The following is a 24,865-nucleotide window of genomic DNA, read 5'->3' as shown; positions in this document are numbered from 1 at the left end:
GATATGCGATTTGAGAACCTCTCATTCACTATTCACCTGACGAAGGGGATAATCTCCGAAAGCTTGTGATTTTAAAATAAAATTGTTGGACTATAACCTGGTGTTGTAAGATTCCTTACAAGTGTCTTTCTTGTGCAAGCCTTTAGAAGGATGCGAGTGATCCATGGTGCTGTGTCATCTTCACCCCCCCCCCCGCCTTTATTTTCCCTCCTTACCCTGTGAGGAAATGTCTGACCTCCACAGAGCTTCTCTGTGCCAGCACAGGGAACTCAACTCAGGGAGCAGCACGCACAAATCGTACATCCAACCCCTCCTAACACTGTGCAGTATTTGATGTTATTTTTGATCAATACTGGATATAGGAATCCAAAACGCATATGAACTAATTGGTTGGAAGTATCTCAGGAATTTGCTGCTTTCTGAAATTGCAGTAAGAAAATGAGATCGATTGTACACTGCATTGAGGAGTCTGATACCGTTGGTACTAAAGGGAGACTGGTTGGTGATTTCAGTTCCTGGTGGATATAGGCTCATAGCACAAAACTTATCTTAATTTGACGTGAATTTCTGGTGCAAAATTTGTAATCTAATCTGAGACGTCACAGAATTGCCAGTATGGGAAATGGAAAACTGTGCAGTAAAGGTGTTTTTCTGAGGATAGGGCTGAGGCAGATTTTTGGCACACTTCACCATAATGTACCTAACCTGGGAGTGCGTGATGCTGGGGACTAGAAATGGGAAGCGTTACAGTTTTAAAAATCTGCTACTCAGGCTGAAATAGCACTCTTATTTGAAAGCAAAAATAAATGCAGAAGTAATTTGAAAAATTATATATTTTTTTGCTGTTCAGATATCTAGAGTCTTCCAGAGGACTAGGTGAAGAACCAGTCCACCCATACGAGGAACTGGAAGTCCAGCTGTCCTCTGTATTAGTGGAGGAACTACACGCACTTACCCTGTTCATTGGCCATCTCCGTGAACTTTCCAGCAATATCCTAGCCAACCTCTCTATACAGAACCAGGGAAAGGTTTGTGTCATCTTTTATTTAAATTTCTTTGAAATAAATTTTATAAATTAGTCTGGAAATCTGTTACTGAAACCCTCGTGAATATTAAGTAGATCTTAGCTTGCGCCCTGCACCTGTGCTGACAAAACCTCTAGACAATTGTGGCTCGCAAACAAAACATGTAGTTGAGATTGCTTGTATGGAGGGGAGGAAGGCTGGTGAATGGGAGGAGACTGAGGGCAAGATGGTAGAGTTGCATAGTCAGAATGTTGGTGCTTCCCCATGGTCCTTAGATAACTAAAACTGCTCCAATGTACTGTTATAGGATCAAAACTTGAAGAGCACATCTGAACTCAAGTGTTGAAGTCACTGTTCAGTGCGCAACTTGAACATGCCAAAATCTGAAAGGAGTGTTTTGTGTAGCGCAGGAATTGCATGAAATTGATCATGACGGGAATAGGTTTATATAGTAGTAACAGTCAGAATTCATTGAAGGAATAGTATGCTCTGCTTTATTTTGTACAGTTAGAAGCTGGTCTTTCTTTGCAGCATTGCAGCATGTGGTATGGAGCCATTGGTTATAGATTTTTGCTCACGATTAATTTAGTCAGTGAGCCTTGCAATGCTACTTAGTAGGACACCTGTGTTCATATAAAACCTTTAGTTCAACATGAGCAATGGCTCAGGAGAATATATATATTATCATGTGTTCCATTGAATAATCTTGTGTAACACTTCTATGGAGATTCTCATGTTAAACTGTCCACACTTGTTGTGCTTACCTGTAACCATTCCCTTGTGATGCCAGTAGAGGACACTAACTGGATTTACAATGTTAATCCAATCACTGATCTGTAACATCCCATGTAATACCAGTCGTTAGCACACAGTTTCAGTCCTCCCATCACTGGTGACGTCATATAACGCTGGCGCCTGCCACCCCCCAGCTCTGCATTGCAGACCCCGATCTTAGGTCTCTTCTGCACTCTTTACCCACTCCCGGACCTCTTCACCCTCCCATTGACACTGCCTCCCGATCTCCTCTCCTGCCATTGTGCTTTTCATATCCCTCATTAATGTTGCCTGCTTCACTCCCTCCAGGCATGTTTCTTTGGCCGTATCTGGCATTTAAAAATACCACCTGCTTTGATTTTTGCTCCTCCTCCCCCCACTCCCCCCCCACCCCAACCGCCCGGATTGGACTGTTACTTGGCCATAGTGGCCAGTTAGAATCTTTTTGGTGCAAGCTGCTTGTCACCTTACTTTCCATGACGGGCCTATTTCACTAAGTGGGATGAGTTCATCTTATTTTTATTGAGACTCAAAAGATAGGGATAGGAGAGAGATGGGAATTGGAGTAGGACGATCAACAGCGTGGGAGAGAAGGATGAAAGCATTGCTCTTATTAAAAAGCTGGACAGCAGATTATATATTAAAACTGTCTTCTACTGCCACAGTTGGTTAAGGCAGTTATGTTAATGTAACCCTGGTTTTTATTTTATGTAATTTCCTTAATTTTTGCCCCAGGTAGTTCATTTGGGAATGTTTTTGATGCATTGTGATGAACTCGTAAGTCACACTGGTATATGTCACGTCTTTGCTTCATAAATATATTTTGTAGTTTTACTTTTTTGGAGGGGTAATCCAGCAATATTGCACCAGAAATAAAAATAAATGAATATCCTATGTTACTCTGATGACTCTGTGGGGATAGAAGAGATGAGGGAGATGGGGGATGACATATTACCATCAAAAACAGATTAACTGGTCATTTATCTCTTTGCTGTTTTGTGGGATCTTGCTATGTGTAAAATATTTATTCTTATAATAAGACACTGAACTCCAAAGTATTTCATGGCAAGTGAAAAACTTGCAGATATTTCTAAGATAAGTGATATGGTGCTAAATAGTGTAAGTCTTGCTGATCAACAGGTTCATTGACTAAATCGCATATTTGCCATCTTTTTAGGTTTTTCCACCATCCTGGCATTTGCTACATTTGCAGCTGGATATTCACTGGTCAGTGCTAGAAATTCTGCATATACTCGGGGAGAAAATGTCAGGTAAGCATACTCAGTCTATAGAAATCACAGTTCAGGATACTGTGGCCATTTTATACACAAATAGGAGTCACACATAAGAAGGTAAATTATAATCCCCAAGAAAGGGCGGGACTGCATCCTGGCTCTGACGCGCCTACTTCCAGGTTTGACCCAGACACATTTGGGTGTGCGCACGCTTCTGACACCCGGAAGTCCCACTGGCACTTAAAGCCAGCGGGCCGATATTTAAAGGGCCAGTTTAGGTACCTAAAGTAGTTAATGCTATTAACTTTTTGTGTATTGAGTTACACAAGCCGTTTTAACTTCTCCTGAATGTGTCTCCCATGGCCTCTGAAACACGCCATGGAAACGGAGGCGAGTTGCAGCCAACCCTCATTTGGACCCTTAAACCAGTGATTGACAAGTGAAGAAAAGGTAAGTTGCATCAAGGCAATCAGTTCTCTCAGACAAACCTTTGGGGAGAGGGATCGGGGGTTGGGTGTCTGGATCGGGGGTCATCGCAGGGGTCCGCGATCGCTGAGGGGGAAGGTCGGGGGGGGAGGATCGGGATCGGGGGTCCACGATCGGGTGTGGGCCCGCGATCAGCGGTCGGGTGTCCGTGATCGTTGGGGGATCGGTGCAGGTAAGCTTGTTGGACCTGGGCGAAGCACTCCTGCTCCTCCGGGCCCACAAGCTGTGCCTTTCTAGGCACCTACATGTTAGTCTTGGGCCTTCTCGCCTTCTTTCACTAGGCGTAAAACAGAAGGCCTGGGAATCCCGGCCCCCCGGGTTGAAATTGGGAAGTCCAGAAAAATGGCGGCCCGAAGCCTCCTTGAAAGGTTTTAAGGCCTGACCCGCCTCCTGGGAGCGGGTTGGTCACCCGCCCCTCTTTCCGCCCCGGTGAAAACCGGAAACGGGCGGGTTGGAGGCGGGTTTGAAATGGTGGCAATTTTCAATGCTCCCCATGCCCTCAACCCATCTTTCACTTTTAAAATTGAGCCCTGGTCACTCAGGAGACATCTGGCACTTTAGTGTTCACAACTTCTTTGATCTCTGCTAATTTTTAAAGTAAGGCCTCTTAAAAAAAAAATCAACACAGACACCAGAAAGTCAATAAAATTGCAGAAAGGATGCAAAAGGAAAGACAACAGAAAGGCTGCAAAGGAGAAATAAACTTTGCACTATCGGCAGGACAGATAACAGAGCAAACCTATCTTTTTATCTTAAATAAGAATCTCCCCAAGCCTTGCCGAGTGTTAAGCTGATGCACCTTCGGAGATAGGAAAGGAGCACACATATGCTTAAGATATGGCGATCTGATCCAGATCACGAAGGAGTTTCATTTTTTCACTACCGTGCTAACAGATACAGGGCAGTGTGTAAAAAAAAACATGGAACCACACCGACAACAAACCAAATTTGTAACATTAGGATAAATTTTATGAGGTTCCGTGCCAGTAGCAGAGCCTCACAGGGGACAAGGGTGAATCACAAAATTGTGGTCGTGTTCCAGGAGAGCCGCAGCTCTAGAGGTTTCAGGCTATGTGCTGCACTGCCACAACTTGGTGACCTGCGTTTATAGACCCCTCCAAACATACTTGACTTCACCCCGTCTGCTTCACAAAGAAGGTTGTGTGTTATGAATTTGATCCAGGTTAGTGGATGAAGGTAACCCAGTAGACGTTGTCTACCATCTCTTTCAGAAAGCTTTTGATAAGATACTTCACAAGAGACTTCTCTACAAGATAGAATCTTTTGGAATTAGTGGTAACCTGCTGAGTTGGATTGAGAATTGGCTGAATGTCTGTAGTCAGTGAATTTGGATCTGCTTCGAGACTGGTTCCTTGTCCCACAGGGATTGGTGTTAGGATCTTTGCAATTTACTATTTTCATTACCGATTTAGATGTAGGTGTTGGGGGAATGATGATTGCGGACGATACCAAGATGTGTGCACGTGTTAGGACTGTCGAGGCTGCTCAGCTATTGCAGATAGATCTTGAGGTGTTGGAAGAATGGGCCTGTGTTTGACAAATGGTATTTAATTTATAAAAGTGTAGTGTTATGCACATGGGAAGATCAAATACTTACATCCTACAGGGATCAGAATTGAAGCCAGTGATGAAAGAGAGAGATCTGGGTATTACAGTACATCACTCTCTAAAAGTTCATGACCAACACCATGAAGCTATAGCTAAAGTAACCAGGATTTTAGGGTGTATTTACAGGACAAGTCACTATTAAACAAAACATACCTTTTGTCCTTGTATAAGACCTTAGTTAGGCTTCAGTTAGAATACTGTGTCCAGTTTTGGTGTCTTCATTTGGTGGGGGATATTGAGGCTTTGAAAAGAGTGCAAGAAAGGGCCATGAGACTAATACCTAGTTTAAAATACCTTAGTTACCCAGATAGGCTCAAAGAGCTGGGTCTGTATACTTTAGAAAAGCGTAGAATCAGGCGTGATTTGATTGAGATTCATAACATAATGAAGGGACTAGATTGTGTTTATTTGAACTGAATAGGTTAGGGATGACCGGGTGTCACACTTACAAGTTATGTAAAGACAGAACTAGGTTGGATGTTAGATGGTTCTTCTTTTCCTGGAGAATAGTGAACCTGCTGAACAAGTTGACAGCTTTTTACGGTGCACGTTGAATCTTTGTATTCATTCAAGAAAGAGTTGGACCTGTTTCTGGCTAGGGCAGACATTACCTCATACAAGAGGTGGTTTCCTATCATATAAATGAAGGTCTATGTGATTTCCTGGACTAGTTTTGATCGCCTAAATGGGTTGGAGAGGAATTCTTCCGATTTTTTTTTCTTAATTGGCCTGGGTTTTTATCTGAATTTTCACCTCTCCCAGGAGATTGCATGGCTCCAGGAGGGTGGGAATTGTCTGTATCATGATGCAGTATATGGGGCAGGCTGGATGGACCTATTTCTGATGGGTCTTTTTCTGTCTGTCATTTTTGTCTGGCCGTGTGCTTGAAATTACACAATGACTGCAGGAGTTTTTTTAAAAAATGTACCCATTTTTATCCCGATTTATACCTTTTATCCAGGAAAACTGACCTGACTAACTGATTTTTTTTTGCAGTTCTAATAATACTTAAATAGTACAAAATAAAATGTCTGACATTGAAGAGCCTAGCTCTGGTAACTTTAGTATTGGGTTCCACTCAGAGAGGCCATTGCAACCACAACTTCAGCTGACATTATCTCCAGGGGATGAATATTGCTAGTTCTTTCATAGACAGACGACTGTAGTGATTGCACAGCACTCCATTACGAGGTGGATTGATAAAATAATTGGGAGATCTGTTGCCCTCTGTTTGATGTAGTTCCCGGCAGCTAGTATGGAGTTACATTGGGAAGGGCTACAAAAAACCAAGTCTCATGTAAAAGCTAAAATATGGAAGTGGGAATTCAAATGGGTGTAAAATAACTCGAGGATTAAAATTTCCTTAAATTGTAGAGGAGAAATAATTTTTAAAAATTACCCCTGTAATGCATTCATGTGGTACCTGTGCAATGCCTTCTAGAGTCTTCAGGTGATTGATAAGGCATTCCAACAGTACACTATCCAGCTGTGTGCATGGATCTTTCTGATGAAATCTCTGAGCCATATAATAGTTCTGTACGCCACATTGATCTGGTAAATGCCATTGGAGACGGTGCAAAAAAGGGCAACCAATTTGACATTTACCTTAAGCTACAAGAAGAGGTTGAAGAGCCTGGGATTATTTACTCTGGAGAAGAGAAGGCTCAGGGGAAATATTATTGAAGTGTTCAAGATTCTCAAAGGAACAGATAAATTAAACCCCGATAATATGCTCACGATTGCCACAAATTCTATAATCAGGTGACACTGGCTGAAGCTTAGAAGAGGGAAGGTGCTAGGACAATTTTGGTTTAACTGCATTACATAGAAGGTGGTGGAGTAGACTGCCCAGTGAGGCATATAGTGTGGAAACTGTTAAGGTGGGAGTGGAGAAATATTTGAGGGAGCAGGTAATTCAGGGGTATTAGTTTTGGGGACCAGCTAGGTGAGTGCAGTCTAGTCCTGCACTGATTATTCAAGTGTTACAGTTGATATTTACTGGTTGACTAGAAATAGATTATGGAGCTGCAAAAAGAGAAAAAAGAAAGCTGTAAAGACACATTGTCAACACTACCACTCACCCCAAATTAAACAAAATATAATGTGAAGTTATTTTTATATAACATATTTTGACAGCCTCTTAACTTTTCTCAATGCATATTTAATTAACATGTTCTCTGGTGGCTCTGTGAAAATATATAAATGTATATGTTATTTGCATATGGCAAGTAGAAAAAATTACTGCCAGTTTACATGGTAAGTTCTGTTATGTCCTCTTTTTAAACATCCTGATGAACCTTTTGTCTCTTGTTGTTTTAGGTCAGGTGATTTATGCACATCAGTTTATGAATTTGACTGGAGAAAACTTGACAAATGTCAGCCTGTTTGAAGATCATTGTAACAACCTTCTGCGTGATCTGATTGTTTTAGCAGTTAACAAATATACTAAGGTGCAGAGCAATTTTTTTTTTGCCCATAAATATATAATGTACTAGAACCTGATGGTTGTTTAGTCTTTTCATTTTGACCATGATTACTTCAGTTTTTGTCCTTTTTTTGTATATTAAAGGGAGGATTGCATGATCCTGCAATTCTAGTGGGGAGCTATACTCGCAGGGAGTGCAGGTCTCAACTGGACTACACTGTTGTAGCTCTATCTCCCTGCAGGGAGCGTGGGATTGCGAAATTGGTCATGAAATATTTTGGCTGTTTGAACATGTTGATATTAGCCTATGATCTACTTAATTTTGTTTTCAACTTGCCACTTTCTCTTTCACTAATTTTACAGGATTTTTTTACAGGAATGCAATTAGATAAAATGACCACCACCACTACACAGGTGCCAAAGTAGAAGCTGTTTAGTGTGATTGTTCCCTTAGAAATGTCCTTTTTTTAAAATTAAAATAGCCATTTTTTTTATTACTGAAAGTTTAGTGCTGGTCTATATAAAACCAACTGTACTCACCTATAAGTCTAGAAGTTTATGTCCCAACTAGGATAAAAGTAGAGGAGATTGTGTTATATAGAAGTGAACTCCTTGCTCAGGTTTCCACTTGACTGGTTTATCTGCTGGCAAAGCAATTCTGCCAAAGGTGGTGGACCCATTAGTAGCGTCTTACTTGTGTATTCCTAGTAGTTGTTACTATGTTCTGCTCTACTCTACTGCTTCAGCACTGTGATATTTAAATAGCAACTTCCCTCCCAACTCTCTGCTTCAGTGCAAGCTCCCACTGCTGATTTGAAATCATAGACGATCCATTAGGATAGATGCAAGGAGACGAGATTTAAAATTAGCAGCGGGAACCATGATTAAAGTCAGAAGAGAATATTCCCATTTAAATATCACTGCACTGCAAGAGTGGGGCAACAGCAGCTAAGCATATGCCAAGTGAAATGAGACAGAACTGAGAGAAAATGTATTTATGGACACCAGTCTACAAGAAGGTCAGAATTTTGGCAGATAGAAGCTTTATAATGTTGATCCTGGGCTTATAGAAATTTTTTTTGACCGATCAAAATTTGGGAGGGGGAGGCATCAGTCTTGTATTGCGCCTTGAAAATGAAACAAATAAGTAGAAATTCTAGAGCTTGGGAGGGGCAGGATTCTGGCTTTGGGGTGGAACCCAGATCTGCTGGGTTCATGCTTCTAGTTATTTGCACGAAAAATTGTGCTCTGGGGGTGCCAGCTCTTTTTGGGCCCACCACCGTTAAGTTGCAGAATGGCTTTGCAGCGTATCTGAGGGCATTCCCGGGCTAGCCTGGGAATTCTCCCTAGTTCGCCTCTGATAGGCCTAGCGGGACCTGCACCTGTTGAGAGCAGTGCAGATCCCATTCTGGGCCTAAATGCCACTTACCTTCAGCCCAATTTGGGTCTTGGATACCCGCTCTTGGAGTGCCCACCACAAATATTCAAATGATCCCAGCCCTAAGTTTAGGGATGGGGCAAGCTGTGGAGCAAAGTGGTGGTTGGAAGACCTGCTCTGCAACACTTGCGCCCCCTCAAAAAGGTCTGCAGAATTTCTCGGCTAAAATTCTTAGCTGTGACAAAGTCCTTAATCATCATTCATAATTGCCATGACAAGTAATTCCACCTTGTATGAATTCTGTGGAAAGATGCTGTTTTCAAAAAGTTCTTCAAAATAATTTCACATGTCTTAGTATGAATTATTAGTCTTTAGACTGAGAGAAAAACAAACCTGGGTACTGCTGTGTAGTAATGAATTCATAGTTCGTAATGCTTGTTGCTTCTTAGTGCTGATTCTCAAAAAAGAATGAAACTCTTCTCCCTAACATGATGCACATGGACCATCTCCATAACATATGTGAAAAGTATAGAGTGGAAATAAAGGTTTTCTCTGGGAGGGGCAATGAGGTATGAAATTGAAGCTCTCTCCTAAGTTAGAAAATGTACTAATCCATTGCGATGGGGGAACAAAAATATTTTGTGCTGAAAGTGCTTCTAGCCTTTCCATTTCCCTTAAATCTTCAAAATATTATCTTAGATACATAAAAACAAGATAAATAATTCCAATAATTTATGTTGACATATAACTACTGTAATAATCCCAATAATCTGACCGAGTGTGGTACCAAGGAGCTCTAGTAAAATTGAAGTCAATGGGAATCAGGGGGAAAAATCTCCAGAGGCTGGAGTCATACCGAGCACAAAGGAAGATGGTAGTGGTTGTTGGAGGCCAATCATCTCAGTCCCAGGACATTGCTGCAGGAGTTCCTCAGGACCAACCGTCTTCAGCTGCTTCATCAGTGACCTTCCCTCCATCATAAGGTCAGAAATGGGGATGTTCGCTGATGATCGCACAGTGTTCAGTTCCATTTGCAACCCCTCAGATAATGAACATAGGAACAGGAGTAGGCCATTCAGCCCCTCGTGCCTGCTCTGCCATTTGATAAGATCATGGCTGATCTGTGATCTAACTCCATATACCCGCCTTTGGCCCATATCCCTTAATACCTTTGATTGCCAAAGAGCTATCTATCTCAGATTTAAATTCAGCAATTGAGCTAGTATCAATTGCCATTTGCGGAAGAGAGTTCCAAACTTCTATCACCCTTTGTGTGTAGAAATGTTTTCTAATCTCGCTCATGAAAGGTCTGGCTCTAATTTTTAGACTGTGCCCCCTACTCCTAAAATCCCCAGCCAGCGGAAATAGTTTCTTTCTATCCACCCTATCCGTTCCCCTTAATATCTTATAAACTTCGATCAGATCACCCCTTAACCTTCGAAACTTCAGAGAATACAACCCCAATTTGTGTAATCTCTCCTCGTAACTTAACCAGTCCTTGCCCGCATGCAGCAAGACCTGGACAACATCCAGGCTTGGGCTGATAAGTGGCAAGTAACATTCGTGCCAGACAAGTGCCAGGCAATGACCATCTCCAACAAGAGAGAGTCTAACCACCTCCCCTTGACATTCAACGGCATTACCATCGTCAAATCCCCCACTATCAACATCCTAGGGGTCACCATTGACCAGAAACTTAACTGGACCAGCCACATAAATACTGTGGCTACAAAAGCAGGTCAGAGGCTGGGTATTCTGTGGCGAGTGACTCACCTCCTGACTCCCCAAAGCCTTTCCACCATCTACAAGGCACAAGTCAGGAGTGTGATGGAATACTCTCCACTTGCCTGGATGAGTGCTGCTCCAACAACACTCAAGCTCGACACCATCCAGGACAAAGCAACCCGCTTGATTGGCACCCCATCCACCACCTCAAACATTCACTCCCTTCGCCACCGGCGCACTGTGGCTGCAGTGTGTGCCATCTACAGGATGCTCTACAGCAACTCGCCAAGGCTTCTTCGACAGCACCTCCCAAACCTGTGACCTCTACCACCTAGAAGGACAAGGGCAGCAGGCACATGGGAACAATACCACCTGCACGTTCCCCTCCAAGTCACACACCATCCCGACTTGGAAATTTATCACCGTCCCTTCATCGTCGCTGGGTCAAAATTCTGGAACTCCCTTCCTAACAGCACTGTGGGAGAACCGTCACCAGACGGACTGCAGCGGTTCAAGAAGGTGGCTCACCACCACCTTCTCAAGGGCGATTAGGAATGGGCAATAAATGCTGGCCTTGCCAGCGATGCCCACATCCCATGAACGAATATAAAAAAAAAATCATAGGTGCAGCAACTTTTAGAAATCTGAACTATAAATGCAAAAAAAAATAGTTTTGACATTTCACCCATTTTTAAAAACTCATTCTTCAGGATGTGGGCGTCACTGGCAAGGCTGGCATTTATTGCTCATCCCTAGATGCCTTTGAGAAGGTGGTGATGGGCTTTCTTCTTAAACCACTGTAGTCCGTGTGGTGAAGGTACTCCCACCGTGCTGTTAGACAGGGAGTTCCAGCATTTTGACACAATCCTCTTGGTTGTGAAAAGCAAAATACTGCGGATGCTGGAAATCGGAAATAAAAACAGAAAATGCTGGAAATACTCAGCAAGTCAGGCAGCATCAGTGAAGAAAGAAATAGAGTTAACATTTCAGGTCGATGACCTTTCGTGTGCTCTTGGTTATGTCAGTTTTTATAGATTTGCACATCTCAGCAAACCTGAAATTCAACCGTACTGATCTTCACCAGCTTAGTCATTTCCTGATGGAGCTATTGTTATATGTACTAACACTAGCAGCGTGAGGTCAGTATTGTCCTATTATTCCTTAACTGGGCTAAAAAATATGGCTAATTACATACTCCACATCAACCCTTGTATAAAAGTACTTGGGTAGGATTGATGTTGGGACCAACTTGGGATAGAGTATAATGCAAATTCTTAGTGGATTAACCGACTGTTTGGTCCATTCTTAATCCTGGATAAACTAAATAGTATTTGTTTTTAAAAGTGCATCTGCTCACACACAGCATTGGTAGTGTAGCGGTTATGTTACCGTTATTAACCCAATAAGGACCTAGATTTCATACTAAGCTTCATATATTATATTAATATATTATATTAAAGAACATTTCGAAAATACCATATTTCAACAGAAGTCATACAAGGTGAAATTATTTCTATGACAATAATGGAGGTCATCAGTTCAAATCCCACCAAGGCAAGTTGTGAATATTGAATTCAAGAAATTGGGCAATTTGTGGGCAAGCACCAGGAAAAATTACCATGAAAGCTGTTAGATTATCTAAAAAAATCCAACTGGTCAACCAATGCCCTTCATACAATAGAACCTGCCACCCTTACCCAGTCTGTCCTAAGAATGACTTAAGTCCACACCAAGTAGTTGACTCTTAATGCGTTAGCAAGCCACTCGGTTGTTCAGGACCCTGGCAGCATCACCCACATCCTGAAAACAAATACAAAAAATCTGACATATATGCACAATAATAATCCAATATAGAAAATAATACAGCAGCAAGAATATCCTGCTGAGAGTTTGCAATAAAAAGAGGGCAGCTCTATTCGATCTCACATAATGGATTTGGTGCTGAACCTGGATTGCAATTCTAAGATAGGGTATGTTAAATTACTGTGTTATCTGCAGAGACCTAGATTTTACCTTTCCTCTTTGGTGAGACTGCTTTATGCCACACTGTATTTCACTTATAATTTAGCTTTCTAAATATTTGTTTTTCAATTGTTAACACATCTGCTTTGTGATGCATCTTTCTCTTATTTCATGCTTTTATTCTTTTAATTTCTTCCTGCCCATTTAATATTCTTGTCTACTTTTAATTATAATAAATTTAAGTATAATGAATTTGAGTACGAGAATAAGAGGGAACTATATTAAACGCATGATTTTGTATTCCAATTGATTCTGTTTGTCTCTGGTTCCACTGCGTTTTGTGAACAGCTGATGTTTTTTCTTCCTGTCCTGCTTTTTAGGTTAGACCGTCTGAAGTACTCACCACTTGCCATTACCAAAGCAGCTGTATCAAGGAACTATGGGTACTGCTCATCCATCTACTGGATCACAGAAACAAAGCTTCTCAAACCGAGGTAATATTGGAATTTTTTTTTTGACCCTAGAATAATTACTCTGTACAAACTTCGATATGCCTGGGGACACAAATTAAAATGGGAAGTCTATGTTGCTGATTGAGTGTATGTGTATATATATCATATGTGTGTGTACAGAAAGAGATATATATTTAAAAAAAAATATTTATTGGCGGATCTCCTGTGATGTTGCTTGTGGTAAATTGGATGATGTGCTGTTTTATAAGGACAGAAGCATAATGCTGCTTAATGTACAATATATTACACTGTTGCTCAGGCGAAGCTGCATTTCTACCATCACAAAGTCTAATTGCTGTTAAGTAAACATTGCATGAGTTCATTTATAGTGTAATTGTTACTTATGCTGCAGGTCAGAACCTTGGCTTTGTTTGTTTCTTTTTAGGTGTAATTGGTAAACTTGATTAAAAAGCTACAGATGTTCTGACTCCAGTATTTTTGTTGCTGGAGAGTTTCTCTGTATATTCCAAATGACTCCTTGGTTTCTTTATACTTTTAAAATAAATGACATAGAAATTTGAGTGTGAGACTTGGGCCCCGATATTTACAGTGAGGTGGGGAGAGAGCGGGGCTGACTTGTAGCAGCTGGGAAATGCGGGGAATGCGGAGGCCCTGCTGAATTTAACGGCAGGACCTCATTTGTATTTTTTTTCTCTGTTTCCCGGCCGGCAGCCAGCCAGATTGAGGCTAGCTGGCTGGCTGTTGGGCTAGAAGGCCGCAGTTGGTAAGGAGGGAGGGAGAGATCACGGTGGGGGAGGGGGAGGCGGAGGCGGATGGCGGAGAGGGAAGCCAATCGCGGCAGGTTTGCTTGGGGGACCAGGGAGAAGCAATCCTAGTCCTCCTGGCCCACAAGCAGTGCTGGAAAAGCACTTATCTGCTGGATCGGCAGTTCTCGCCTCCATTCAGCTGCCAGGTTTCCTGAGCTCTTGGAAATCTGCCTGCAGCCATTAAATCTGAAAGGCTGCTAAAATCAGAGGCACACAGCCTCATTAGCATATTTAAGTTACTGACCCGCCCCTTGAGAGCAGGTTACTCGCCTGCCCTCCAACCTGCCCCGATTAAAACGGAAATAGGCGCATTCGTGGCAGTTTGGCGTTGGGGTCGGCTTTCAGATTTTTAGGAATTTAACCTCGCCCCTCTTCCACCGGTCCTGGGGGGTTAAAATTTCCTCCCTTGAAGTCTGATGGAGAAGTATGATGGACAGGAAATGGAGAAGAGTGATGGACAAAAATGCACATTGTGTTACAGTTATACTATTTTTATTGAAATTGGTACATATATTAATAGTGTTGTATATTGTCTGCACTTTTTATAACACTTTTCTCATTGCATCTTGTTGATAACGCCTCTGTTGTGATAAAACAGCATGTCGTCCGACTCACTGCGAGCAGTACAATGGGCGATTTGCTAATATGATCATAAAGTTTAATTGCTGCATGAATTAACTTAAACTTACGTTTTTGGAGAAGGTGGGGTTGGAATGAGGGATGGAGAGAGACACACACACAAACCTTGATTGAGGATTAAAGCATATTACAATATTGGTAATTGTAATGTAGAATTTCATTGTTGCTTTTTTTGAAAGTGCCATAAGCATGTTTAGTCAAGTGGGTTAATGAGGAAACATTAAGGTATTGAATATAGAGTTGCAACATATGCAGGGCATACTAGTCCCTTTTACGTCAGTTCAAATTATGTTGCAATATCATTATAGTTCACATCATGGTTTGACACATGGCCTTGCTGAATACCATGACACCTGCCGCAGGCAAATACAAATGTGTTGGACAGATTAGTCCCATTCTCTGCAATGACTTTTACCTTTATGCATGATATCACAAGATAATTATGGATGAGGAAGGCCATTCGGCACTTCTGAGTCTGTTCATGCAGAAAGACCCTACAATCAAGTGAAAAACAAGTGAAAGGGAAAAGCGTAGAGCAGCGGAAAGAAAGTGTACTTTAGGCACGACAGATAAAATGAAAACTAGAAGGCGTAAGGCGATTAACCCAGCATCAAAGCTGTGGCAGGGGGTTGGGAACCTGAGCAGGGAGACAGAGGAAAGCGTGTCAGGAAGGGACAGAAGGTATGGAGTAAAAGGTAAAGTGTTAAAAAAGGAAAAAGCAGGAACTAAGTGTCACAAAACATATTTGAAAGTTCTTTATCTGAATGCACGTAGCATTCGCAACAAAATGGCCGAGTTAACGGCACAAATAACTACGTATGGGTATGATCTTGTGGCCATTACAGAAACATGGCTGCAGGGTGACAACGACTGGGAATTAAATATGCCAGGGTATTTAACAATCAGGAAGGACAGGCAGGAAGGAAGGGGAGGTGGGGTGGCTATGTTAATAAGGGAAGGAATCACTGTAATAGAGAGAAAAGATATTGGGACAAAGGATCAGGATAATGAAACAGTTTGGGTAGAGATAAGGAATAATAAGGGGGAAAAAACACTAGTGGGCGTAGCACATAGGCCTCCTAATAGTTGCAACTCTGCTGGAAGAAGTATTAATCAGGAAATAGTCGGGGCATGTAATAAGGGAACAGCTATAATTATGGGGGATTTTAACTATCATATTAACTGGACAAATCAAATTGGGCAGGGCAGCCTTGAGGAAGAGTTTATTGAGTGTATTCGGGATGGATTTCTTGAGCAGTATGTAACTGATCCTACAAGGGGGCAAGCAACCTTGGACCTGGTCCTGTGTAATGAGCCAGGATTAATTAATAGTGTCCTAGTTAAGGATCCCCTTGGAATGAGTGACCATAACATGGTTACATTCCATATCCAATTAGAGGGTGAGAAGGTTGGTTCTCAAACAAGTGTACTGAGCTTGAATAAAGGAGACTATGATGGTATGAGAGCGGAATTGATTAAAGTGGACTGGGAAAATAGATTAAAGGGTAAGACGGTACATGAGCAGTGGTGTTCATTTAAGGAGTTATTTTACAACTTTCGAAACAAATATATTCTACTGAGGAAAAGAGGGTGTAAAAGAAACGACAGCCATCCATGGCTAAGTAAAGAAATTAAGGATAGTATCCGACTAAAAACAAGGACATATAAGGTAGCCAAACTTAGTGGGAGGATAGAAGATTGGGAAGTCTTCAAAAGACAGCAAAAAGTAACTAAAGGATTGATTAAGAAAGGGAAGATAGATGATGAAAATAAATTGGCAAAAAATATAAAAACAGATAGCAAGAGTTTCTACAGTTATATAAAAAGAAAAAGGGTGGCTAAGGCAAACGTAGGTCCCTGAGAGGATGAGACCGGGAAATTAATGGTGGGAAACATGGAGATGGCAAAAATGCTGAACAAATATTTTGTTTCAATCTTTACGGTAGAGGACACTAAGAATATCCCAACACTGGACAAACAGGGAGCTCTAGGGGGGGAGGAGCTAAATACGATTAAAATCACTAAGGAATTGGTACACAGTAAATTAATGGGACTCAAAGCGGATAAATCCCCTGGACCTGATGGCTTACATCCTAGGGTCTTGAGGGAAGTGGCAGTAGGGATTGTGGATGCTTTGGTAATAATTTTCCAAAATTCTCTGGACTCGGCAAAGGTCCCGGCAGATTGGAAAACTGCTAATGTAACACCCTTATTTAAAAAGGGTAGTAGGCTGAAGGCTGGAAATTATAGACCAGTTAGCCTAACATCTGTGGTGGGTAAAATTTTGGAGTCTATTATTAAGGAGACAGTAGCTGGACCTTTGGATAAACATAATTTAATAGGACAAAGTCAGCATGGCTTTACGAAGGGGAAGTCATGTCTGACAAATTTGCTTGAGTTCTTTGAGGATATAACGTACAGGGCGGATAAAGGGGAACCAGTGGACGTGGTGTATTTCGACTTCCAGAAGGCATTCGACAAGGTGCCACATAAAAGATTATTGCTCAAGATAAAGAATCACTGGATTGGGGGTAATATTCTGGCATGGGTGGAGGATTGGTTATCTAACAGGAAGCAGAGAGTTGGGATAAATGGTACATTCTCGGACTGGCAACCTGTAGCCAGTGGTGTTCCGCAGGGGTCGGTGCTGGGTCCCCAACTCTTTACAATCTATATTAACGATTTGGAGGAGGGGACCAAGTGTAACATATCAAAGTTTGCAGATGATACAAAGATGGGAGGGAAAGTGGAGAGTGAGGAGGACATAAAAAAACCTACAAGGGGATATAGACAGGCTGGGTGAGTGGACGGAGATTTGGCAGATGCAATACAATATTGGAAAATGTGAGGATATGCACTTTGGCAGGAAAAATCGGAGAGCAAGTTATTATCTTAATGGCGAGAAACTGGAAAGTACTGCAGTACAAAGGGATCTGGGGGTCCTAGTGCAAGAAAATCAAAAGATTAGTATGCAGGTGCAGCAGGTGATCAAGAAGGCCAATGGAATGTTGGCTTTTATTGCAAGGGGGATAGAATATAAAAACAGGGAGGTATTGCTGCAGTTATATAAGGTATTGGTGAGACCGCACCTGGAATACTGCATACAGTTTTGGTCTCCATACTTAAGAAAAGACATACTTGCTCTCGAGGCAGTACAAAGAAGGTTCACTCGGTTAATCCCGGGGATGAGGGGGCGGACATATGAGGAGAGGTTGAGTAGATTGGGACTCTACTCATTGGAGTTCAGAAGAATGAGAGGCGATCTTATTGAAACATATAAGATTGTGAAGGGGCTTGATCGGGTGGATGCGGTAAGGATGTTCCCAAGGATGGGTGAAACTAGAACGAGGGGGCATAATCTTAGAATAAGGGGCTGCTCTTTCAAAACTGAGATGAGGAGAAACTTCTTCACTTCTTCACTACATCATTAAATAAATTTAAAACAGAAATAGACAGTTTCCTGGAAGTAAAGGGAATTTGGGGTTACGGGGAGCGGGCAGGAAATTGGACATGAATTTAGATTTGAGGTTAGGATCAGATCAGCCATGATCTTATTGAATGGCGGAGCAGGCTCGAGGGGCCGATTGGCCTACTCCTGCTCCTATTTCTTATGTTCTTATGTTCTTTATTGTCCCATTGCATTATCTAATTGTTTATTAAACGATTCCAGGGTTTTGTCTCCGCTACTCTATCTGGAAGTCCATTCCACATGTCGATCACTCTGTATGAAGAAGAACTTCTTGATATCAGTCTTAAATTTATCTTTTCACTTGGTTGAATTTGTGCCCCCTTCTCCTATTCTCATAATTTAATTTAAAGTAATATTACGAATTAACCTTTCCCATAGCTGTAACAATCGTATACTTCTGTAAGTTCATCTCTCACATACTCCCTTTCCAAGCTGAAAGTCCCAAATGTCTCCATTCTTTCCTAACTTAGACTGTTTGTACTATAAATCAGCCTTGTGATTCTTCCCTGCACTGCCTCTAACGCTTGAATGTTTATTGGCGACCAAAACTGGACACAGTGTTTGAGGTGCAGCTAGACTACAGCACTACACAGTTTGATAGTGACTTTTTCTGACTGATATTCTGACTGGTGTTTTACCTATATAGGCTTTGTAAATTGCTGCTTCACATTGGTTAGGCATATCGAGCATTGTGACGACTAAGACTCTCAGATCTCTTTCAACTTCATCGCTAACTATTTGATCACTGTTCATGGAATACATGTGTTGCCCATTTTTCCTTCCTTATAAAAACATAGGAAGTAGGAGCAGGAGTAGGCCATACGGCCCCTCGAGCTTGCTCCACCATTCAATCAGATCATGGCTGATCTTCAACCTTAACTCCACTTTCCTGCCTGATCCCCATATCCCTTGGTTCCCCTCGAGTCCAAAAATCCATCTATCTCAACCTTGAATATACTCAACGACTCAGCATCCACAGCCCTCTGGGGTAGAGAATTGCAAAGATTCACAGCCCTCTGAGTGAAGAAATTCCTCCTCATCTCAGTCTTAAATGGCCGACCCCTTATCCTGCGACTATGCCCCCTAGTCCTCGACTCTCCAGCCAGGGGAAACAACCTCTCAGCATCTACCCTGTCAAGCCTCCTCAGAATCATATATGTTTCAATGAGATCACCTCTCACTCTTCTGAACTCCAGAGAATCTAGGCCCATTCTACTCAATCTCTCCTCATAGGACAACCCTCTCATCCCAGGAATTAATCTAATGAACCTTCGTTGCACCGCCTCTAAGGCAAGTATATCCTTCCTTAGATAAGGAGATCAAAACTGTACACAGTACTCCAGGTGAGGTCTCACCAAAGCCCTGTACAAATGTAGTAAAACTTCCTTACTCTTGTACTCCAACCCCTTGCAATAAAGGCCAACATGCCATTTGCTTTCCTAATTGCTTGCTGTACCTGCATGCTAACTTTTTGTGTTTCTTGTACGAGAATACCCAAGTCTCTCTGAACACCAACATTTAATAGTTCCTCACCATTTAAAAAATATTCTGTTTTTCTATTCTTCCTACCAAAATGAATAACCTCACATTTCCCCACACTATACTCCATTTACCACCTTCTTGCCCATTCACTTAACCTGCCTATATCCCTTTGAGAATCTTTGTGTCCTCCTCACAGCTTACTTTCCCACCTAGCTTTGTAACGTCAGCAAACTTAGATACATTACACTCGGTCCCTTCATCTGAGTCATTAATATAGATTGCAAATAGCTGTGGCCCAAGCACTGATCCTTGCCGTACCCCACTAGTCACAGCCTGCCAACCTAAAAATGACCCGTTTATTCCTACTCTTTGTTTTCTATCCTTTAACCAATTCTTTATCCATGCTTATATGTTACACCCAACCCCATGAGCCCTTACCTTGTGTAACAGCCTTTTATGTGGCACCTTATCGAATTCCTTTTGAAAATCCAAATATACTATATCCACTGGTTCCTCTTTTTCTACTCAGCTAGTTACATCCTCAAAAAACTCTTAATAGATTTGTCAAACATGATTTCCCTTTCATAAAACCATGTTGACTCTGCCTAATCATATTATGATTTTCTAAGTGCCCTGTCACCACTTCCTTAATAATAGATTTCAGCATTTTCTCGACGACTGATGCCAGGCTAACTGGCCTTTCGTTCCCTGTTTTCTCTCTCCTTCCTTTCTTGAATAGTGGGGTTACATTTGCTACCTTCCAATCCGTTGGGACCGTTCTAGAATCTCGGGAATTTTGGAAGATCATAACCAATGGATCCACTATCTCTGCAGCCACCTCTTTTAGAACCCTCGGATGTAGGCCATCAAGTCCAAGGGATTTATCGGTTTTTCGTCCTATTAGTTTCTCAAGTAATTTTTTTCTACTGATATTAATTACTTTAAGTTCCTCACTCTCATTTGCCCCTTGATTCCCTGCAATATTTTACATTGTCTACATTAAATTTTATCTGCCATTTTTCTGCCCACATACATATTTTGTCCAACTCCACTTGTAATTTCTGAGCTGCCTCTTTCGACTCCACCATTCTTCTTAATTTAGTATCATCTGAAAATGTTACTGCTTTGCATTCAGCTTCTTGATAGAGCTTCTCAATCCAAATCATGTAACTTAGAAACAACATTGATCTGGGGCACCTTACTCAGTGCTTTCCCCTCCCACTCTGATGCTATTTTCTACCTTTCATCCTGTTCTTATCCCTTCCCAAGATTTACCCTAGATATATCGAGTTACATCAAAACTACAGCACAAAACAGGCCATTCGGCCCAACTGGTCTATGCTGGCATTCATGCTTCACATGAGCCTCTTCCTTCCCTGCTCATCTAATCCTATCAGGATACCCTTCTATTCCTTTCTCCCTCATGTGCTTATCTGGCTTCCCCTTAAATGCATCTATGCTTTTTGCCTGAATTAATCCTTGTGGTAGCGCGATCCACATTCTTACCACTCTTTGGGTAAAGAAGTTTCTCCTGGATTCCCTATTGGATTTATTAGCAACTGATTTGTATTTATGATCTCTAGTTTTGGACTCCCCCCACAAGTGGAAACATCTTCTCTACGTCTACCCTATCAAACCCTATCATTATCTTAAAGTCCTCAATTAGGTCAGCCCTCAGCCTTAAAGAGTCCCTGCCTGTTGAGCCTTTCCTGATAAGAATATCCTCTCAGTTCTAGTATCATCCTTGTGAATCTTTTTTGCACCCTCTCTAGTGCCTCTATATCCTTTTTATAATATGGAGACCATAGCCGTCCACAGAATTCCAAGTGTGGTCTAACCAAGGTTCTGTACAAATTTAATATAACTTCTTTGCTTTTCAATTCTATCCCTCTAGAAATGAACCCCAGGGCTTGATTTGCCTTTTTTATCGCCTAATTAACCTGCGTCGCTACTTTTAGTGATTTGTGTAGCTGTACCCCTAGATCGCTTTGTTCATCTATCCCGTTCAGACTCTTATTATCCAAGCAATATGTGGCCTCCTTATTCTTCCTACCAAAATGCACCACCTCACACTTATCAATATTGAAATTAATTTGCCAATTACACGCACATACTGCAAGTTTATTAATGTCTTCTTGCATTTTGACGCATTCCTCCTTTGTATTAACTACACCCCCCAATTTGGTGTCATCCGCAAATTTTGAAATTGTACTTTTGATTCCCGAATCCAAATCGTTAGCTTTGCATTGCAGTCACTGCTATATGTAGGTCATCACAGCTTTAATACTTTTGCTTCACTTTCTGCTTCTTACACGCCTTGCCTGCAATTTCCTTAGATTTAACATTGTCATCCTGTATGACAGTATACTCATGACTTTGTTGCCCCCTGTTGGAACCTTCCTCACTACCTTGTACGCTTGTACAAACCTTCATCCCCCAACTTTCTAGCTTAAACACCCTTCTTTTCGACATCAACTCCATTATTCTGTTTAAGTGAAGCCCCTGCAATTGATACAGGCTTCCTCATTCTCAGAAGACATCTCAGTTCTCTAAGAATCCAAATCCTTGCTCTCTACACCATGTTGCTATCTCTTAGGCTTCCTTGCTGCTCCTGCACAAGGCACCGGTAATATTTCAAAGAATGGTATTACAGCAGTTCTTCCCTCAAGCTTTCTCCCTAGCTCCCTGAAATTACTTTGAAGGACTACTAGACTACATCTCCCTACATCATTGATTCCAATGTAGACTATGATCTCAGGTTCATCCACCCATAAGCTCAGCTTTGTCACCCAGGCACCTAGGAGGCAACATACCTGGCAGTTCTGATGGTCACGTATGTATATCTTGCTATATATGTACCCAAGGATTGAATCTCCCATAATCATACTGTGACCCCCTCTTCTGACGTCCCGCCTCACTGAAATATCCTTGGTGCTGTGGGATTTAATACGCCATTACTCAACTCCCTGCATACTAGACATGGTACTAGGCAAGACCTCATATCTAGTTCTATTGAAGTGACAGTTACAGTTCCTCACCCTGCTTGAACACGCTCTGCACTTATCCCTTCTTTTGCCTGTGACTGTCTTGCAGCGCCTCTTGCCCTCTAGCTGTTTCTCTTTCTCAGGCATGGCGACAAAACTCTCTATTAAATGCTCTTATTCCCTTACATCTATCAACATGGCCAAGTGCCCTTTTATGATTTATATCTTGAGTGTTGCATTGAGCTTACATAGATGTCCTGCAACATAAACTGGATGTCCTAAATATGGCAGTGAATGCAATGTAAGAGAGGTCCTGCCATCCTGTAGTTTTGTCTTTGTTACTGACAATAAATGAACTAAAAACCCTTATTAGCATTCTATACAACATAACTACTTTGCTGAACTGCAATTCGGATATCTCAGTCTTGTTTCAACAGTGATGAGGAAAAGTTGACTAAACCATATAAAATTAGCCTGGAGTGTCTTGGTGTTGATAAACTGCACTACTCTCATGGTTTAATGAACTGTGTTGCTCTTTACTCCTGTAGCCTTGATCAATAATGATAACTCTTCTGGTTTCAGTATTACATTAGGTGATTCATTTACCTACTGAGCCAGCAGCTAAACAATATTGTATTAATTTTATTCAAGGGGTGAATTTAATTATTTCTATTCTGTTGATGTGCTGTCAAGTTTTACTTTTTGCAATTACTATGTTGCCAGCTAGTAGAATGTGGATAATTCTATTTGTACATTGTAGGATTTCTGGAGCTGCTTGAACAATCACCTCAGAAATCTCCTTCAAGAGGCTGCTGGTATAGAAGGAGTCCGTCTTTGTGATGCCACTCACTGTAAGGATCCCCAGGGTTTCAGTTGGTGGCTGGTCACCCACCTTGCAAATCTTTACATGTTCGATAGGAATGGAACTACTCAGGAGAAGGTACAGAGTGAAGATGTGTGAACAGTGCAGTGTTTCTTTTAAATTTTAGATTTGAGAGATTGTTTTTCCTTGAACTGTTGTAACCACTTTTGCTAGGATGGCCAGTTAAGTTAAGCTAAACACATTGAACATTCTTGTTCTGGCTGCTTTGGATACAAATTATTGTGGCTCTGTTTTAGAGGAGAGCTGCCTTTCTCGATCAGTGGGAGTCTGCAAATAATCCTTAGTTGCTGAATGCAACAACTTGTGGAGAGTTGAATATTCAAAGTAAGATTTTTTTAAAAGTCAGGTCATATTATTACTGTAACAGTGGTTCTTTCATGCCTGTGATTAAGGCTATCACAACACTTAGGAGATATGAAGATATTTCTAATGGGTGAACAAGCACCTGTAAACTTAATCTGATATTCTGTTGGTGATTCAGAATGAGGGTAATTTACTTATGTTGTTTATGTATTTTTGTTTCTCATGAGTGAATTCTCAGTTGTTCAGCCAGTATGAATACAATAAAACCCTATGAATTTTACTGTGGTCCTCTTTAGTTTTCCTACATCCCAGTAACATACGCATCCCTCTGTGTCTGTTGTTTTCTTCCATTTGCAAAACAAATGAGTCGTTCCGCTAAATTTTTGTTTACTGCGGAAGCTGTTTTCAATTTATTGTTTAGTCCAATGTCAGTGTTTTTTTTGACTGTTCAGTAGTATTTAAATTTTCCTGTAAATGTAAATTGCCTTGTACCCAGGCCATCATACAATCACATGATCCTTGTGTTTTGATGGAAGCCTTGTCGTGTCGTGCCCCATGTTATTCTGAGATTGCGTCACAAAATTGAAAATGTAGGTAACCAGTTTGGCTGCATCACATTTATGCAATACAGTAGATTCAGATGTAAAGTTTGCTAATGTGCACAAATGCCTTGTGGTGCGTAAATGGTTTTTATCCATTTGTTCCTGTCAAATGAACATAACTGATAAAAGATATGATGGTATTGTATTCCCAAGAGAGTAATATGTTCCGTGGTTGAAAGCTGAGTTGTTCTAATAATGAGTTCCCAATTTCGGCTATGTCACCGGAGTTGAAGCCAGGCACTTCCCCAAGGGAGAAGCACTGCCCCCACTCCCCACCTCCGCCCCCCCCCCCCTCCCCCCCTCCCACCCCCCCACCGGCCTTTTCTTACATTCTTGTGCCTGATTGCAATGCAGCAGTGACTCATCACCTTGGCCGGAGAAGAGCGGACAGCACAGGAAGACCTGGGAAATTGCGATGGGGATGGTGGGAATGTATCTGTGCTGATCACAGTTGGCAGCAACATATCCTGAAAGTGCGAAGGACTAAAGCTGTCTACAAAAAATTCACGTTAGATGATTAATACTGTCCTATTAATCTTCAAAAAACTTAGTCTGACCTCAGTAAGAATCAGCTAATGTAAACTT

At 41.5% G+C, this 24,865-nt stretch overlaps 1 protein-coding gene across 1 annotated transcript in view; it reads left to right on the top strand.

Annotated features, from left to right (window-relative positions):
- Positions 1-24,865, top strand: part of mms22l (MMS22-like, DNA repair protein) — a 131,061-nt gene that overhangs the window by 16,100 nt on the left and 90,096 nt on the right. The window contains exons 6-10 of the mRNA XM_067983841.1: positions 851-1,028; positions 2,977-3,070; positions 7,469-7,599; positions 13,020-13,133; positions 23,253-23,432. Coding sequence (XP_067839942.1) covers positions 851-1,028; positions 2,977-3,070; positions 7,469-7,599; positions 13,020-13,133; positions 23,253-23,432 — 697 coding nt within the window. The remainder of the gene's footprint in view (positions 1-850; positions 1,029-2,976; positions 3,071-7,468; positions 7,600-13,019; positions 13,134-23,252; positions 23,433-24,865) is intronic.

The sequence above is a fragment of the Heptranchias perlo genome, chromosome 5 (assembly GCF_035084215.1).
Source record: "Heptranchias perlo isolate sHepPer1 chromosome 5, sHepPer1.hap1, whole genome shotgun sequence".
NCBI lineage: Eukaryota > Metazoa > Chordata > Chondrichthyes > Hexanchiformes > Hexanchidae > Heptranchias > Heptranchias perlo.
The sequence above is the reverse complement of the archived record's forward strand: the minus strand, read 5'-3'. Positions and strand labels throughout refer to the sequence as shown.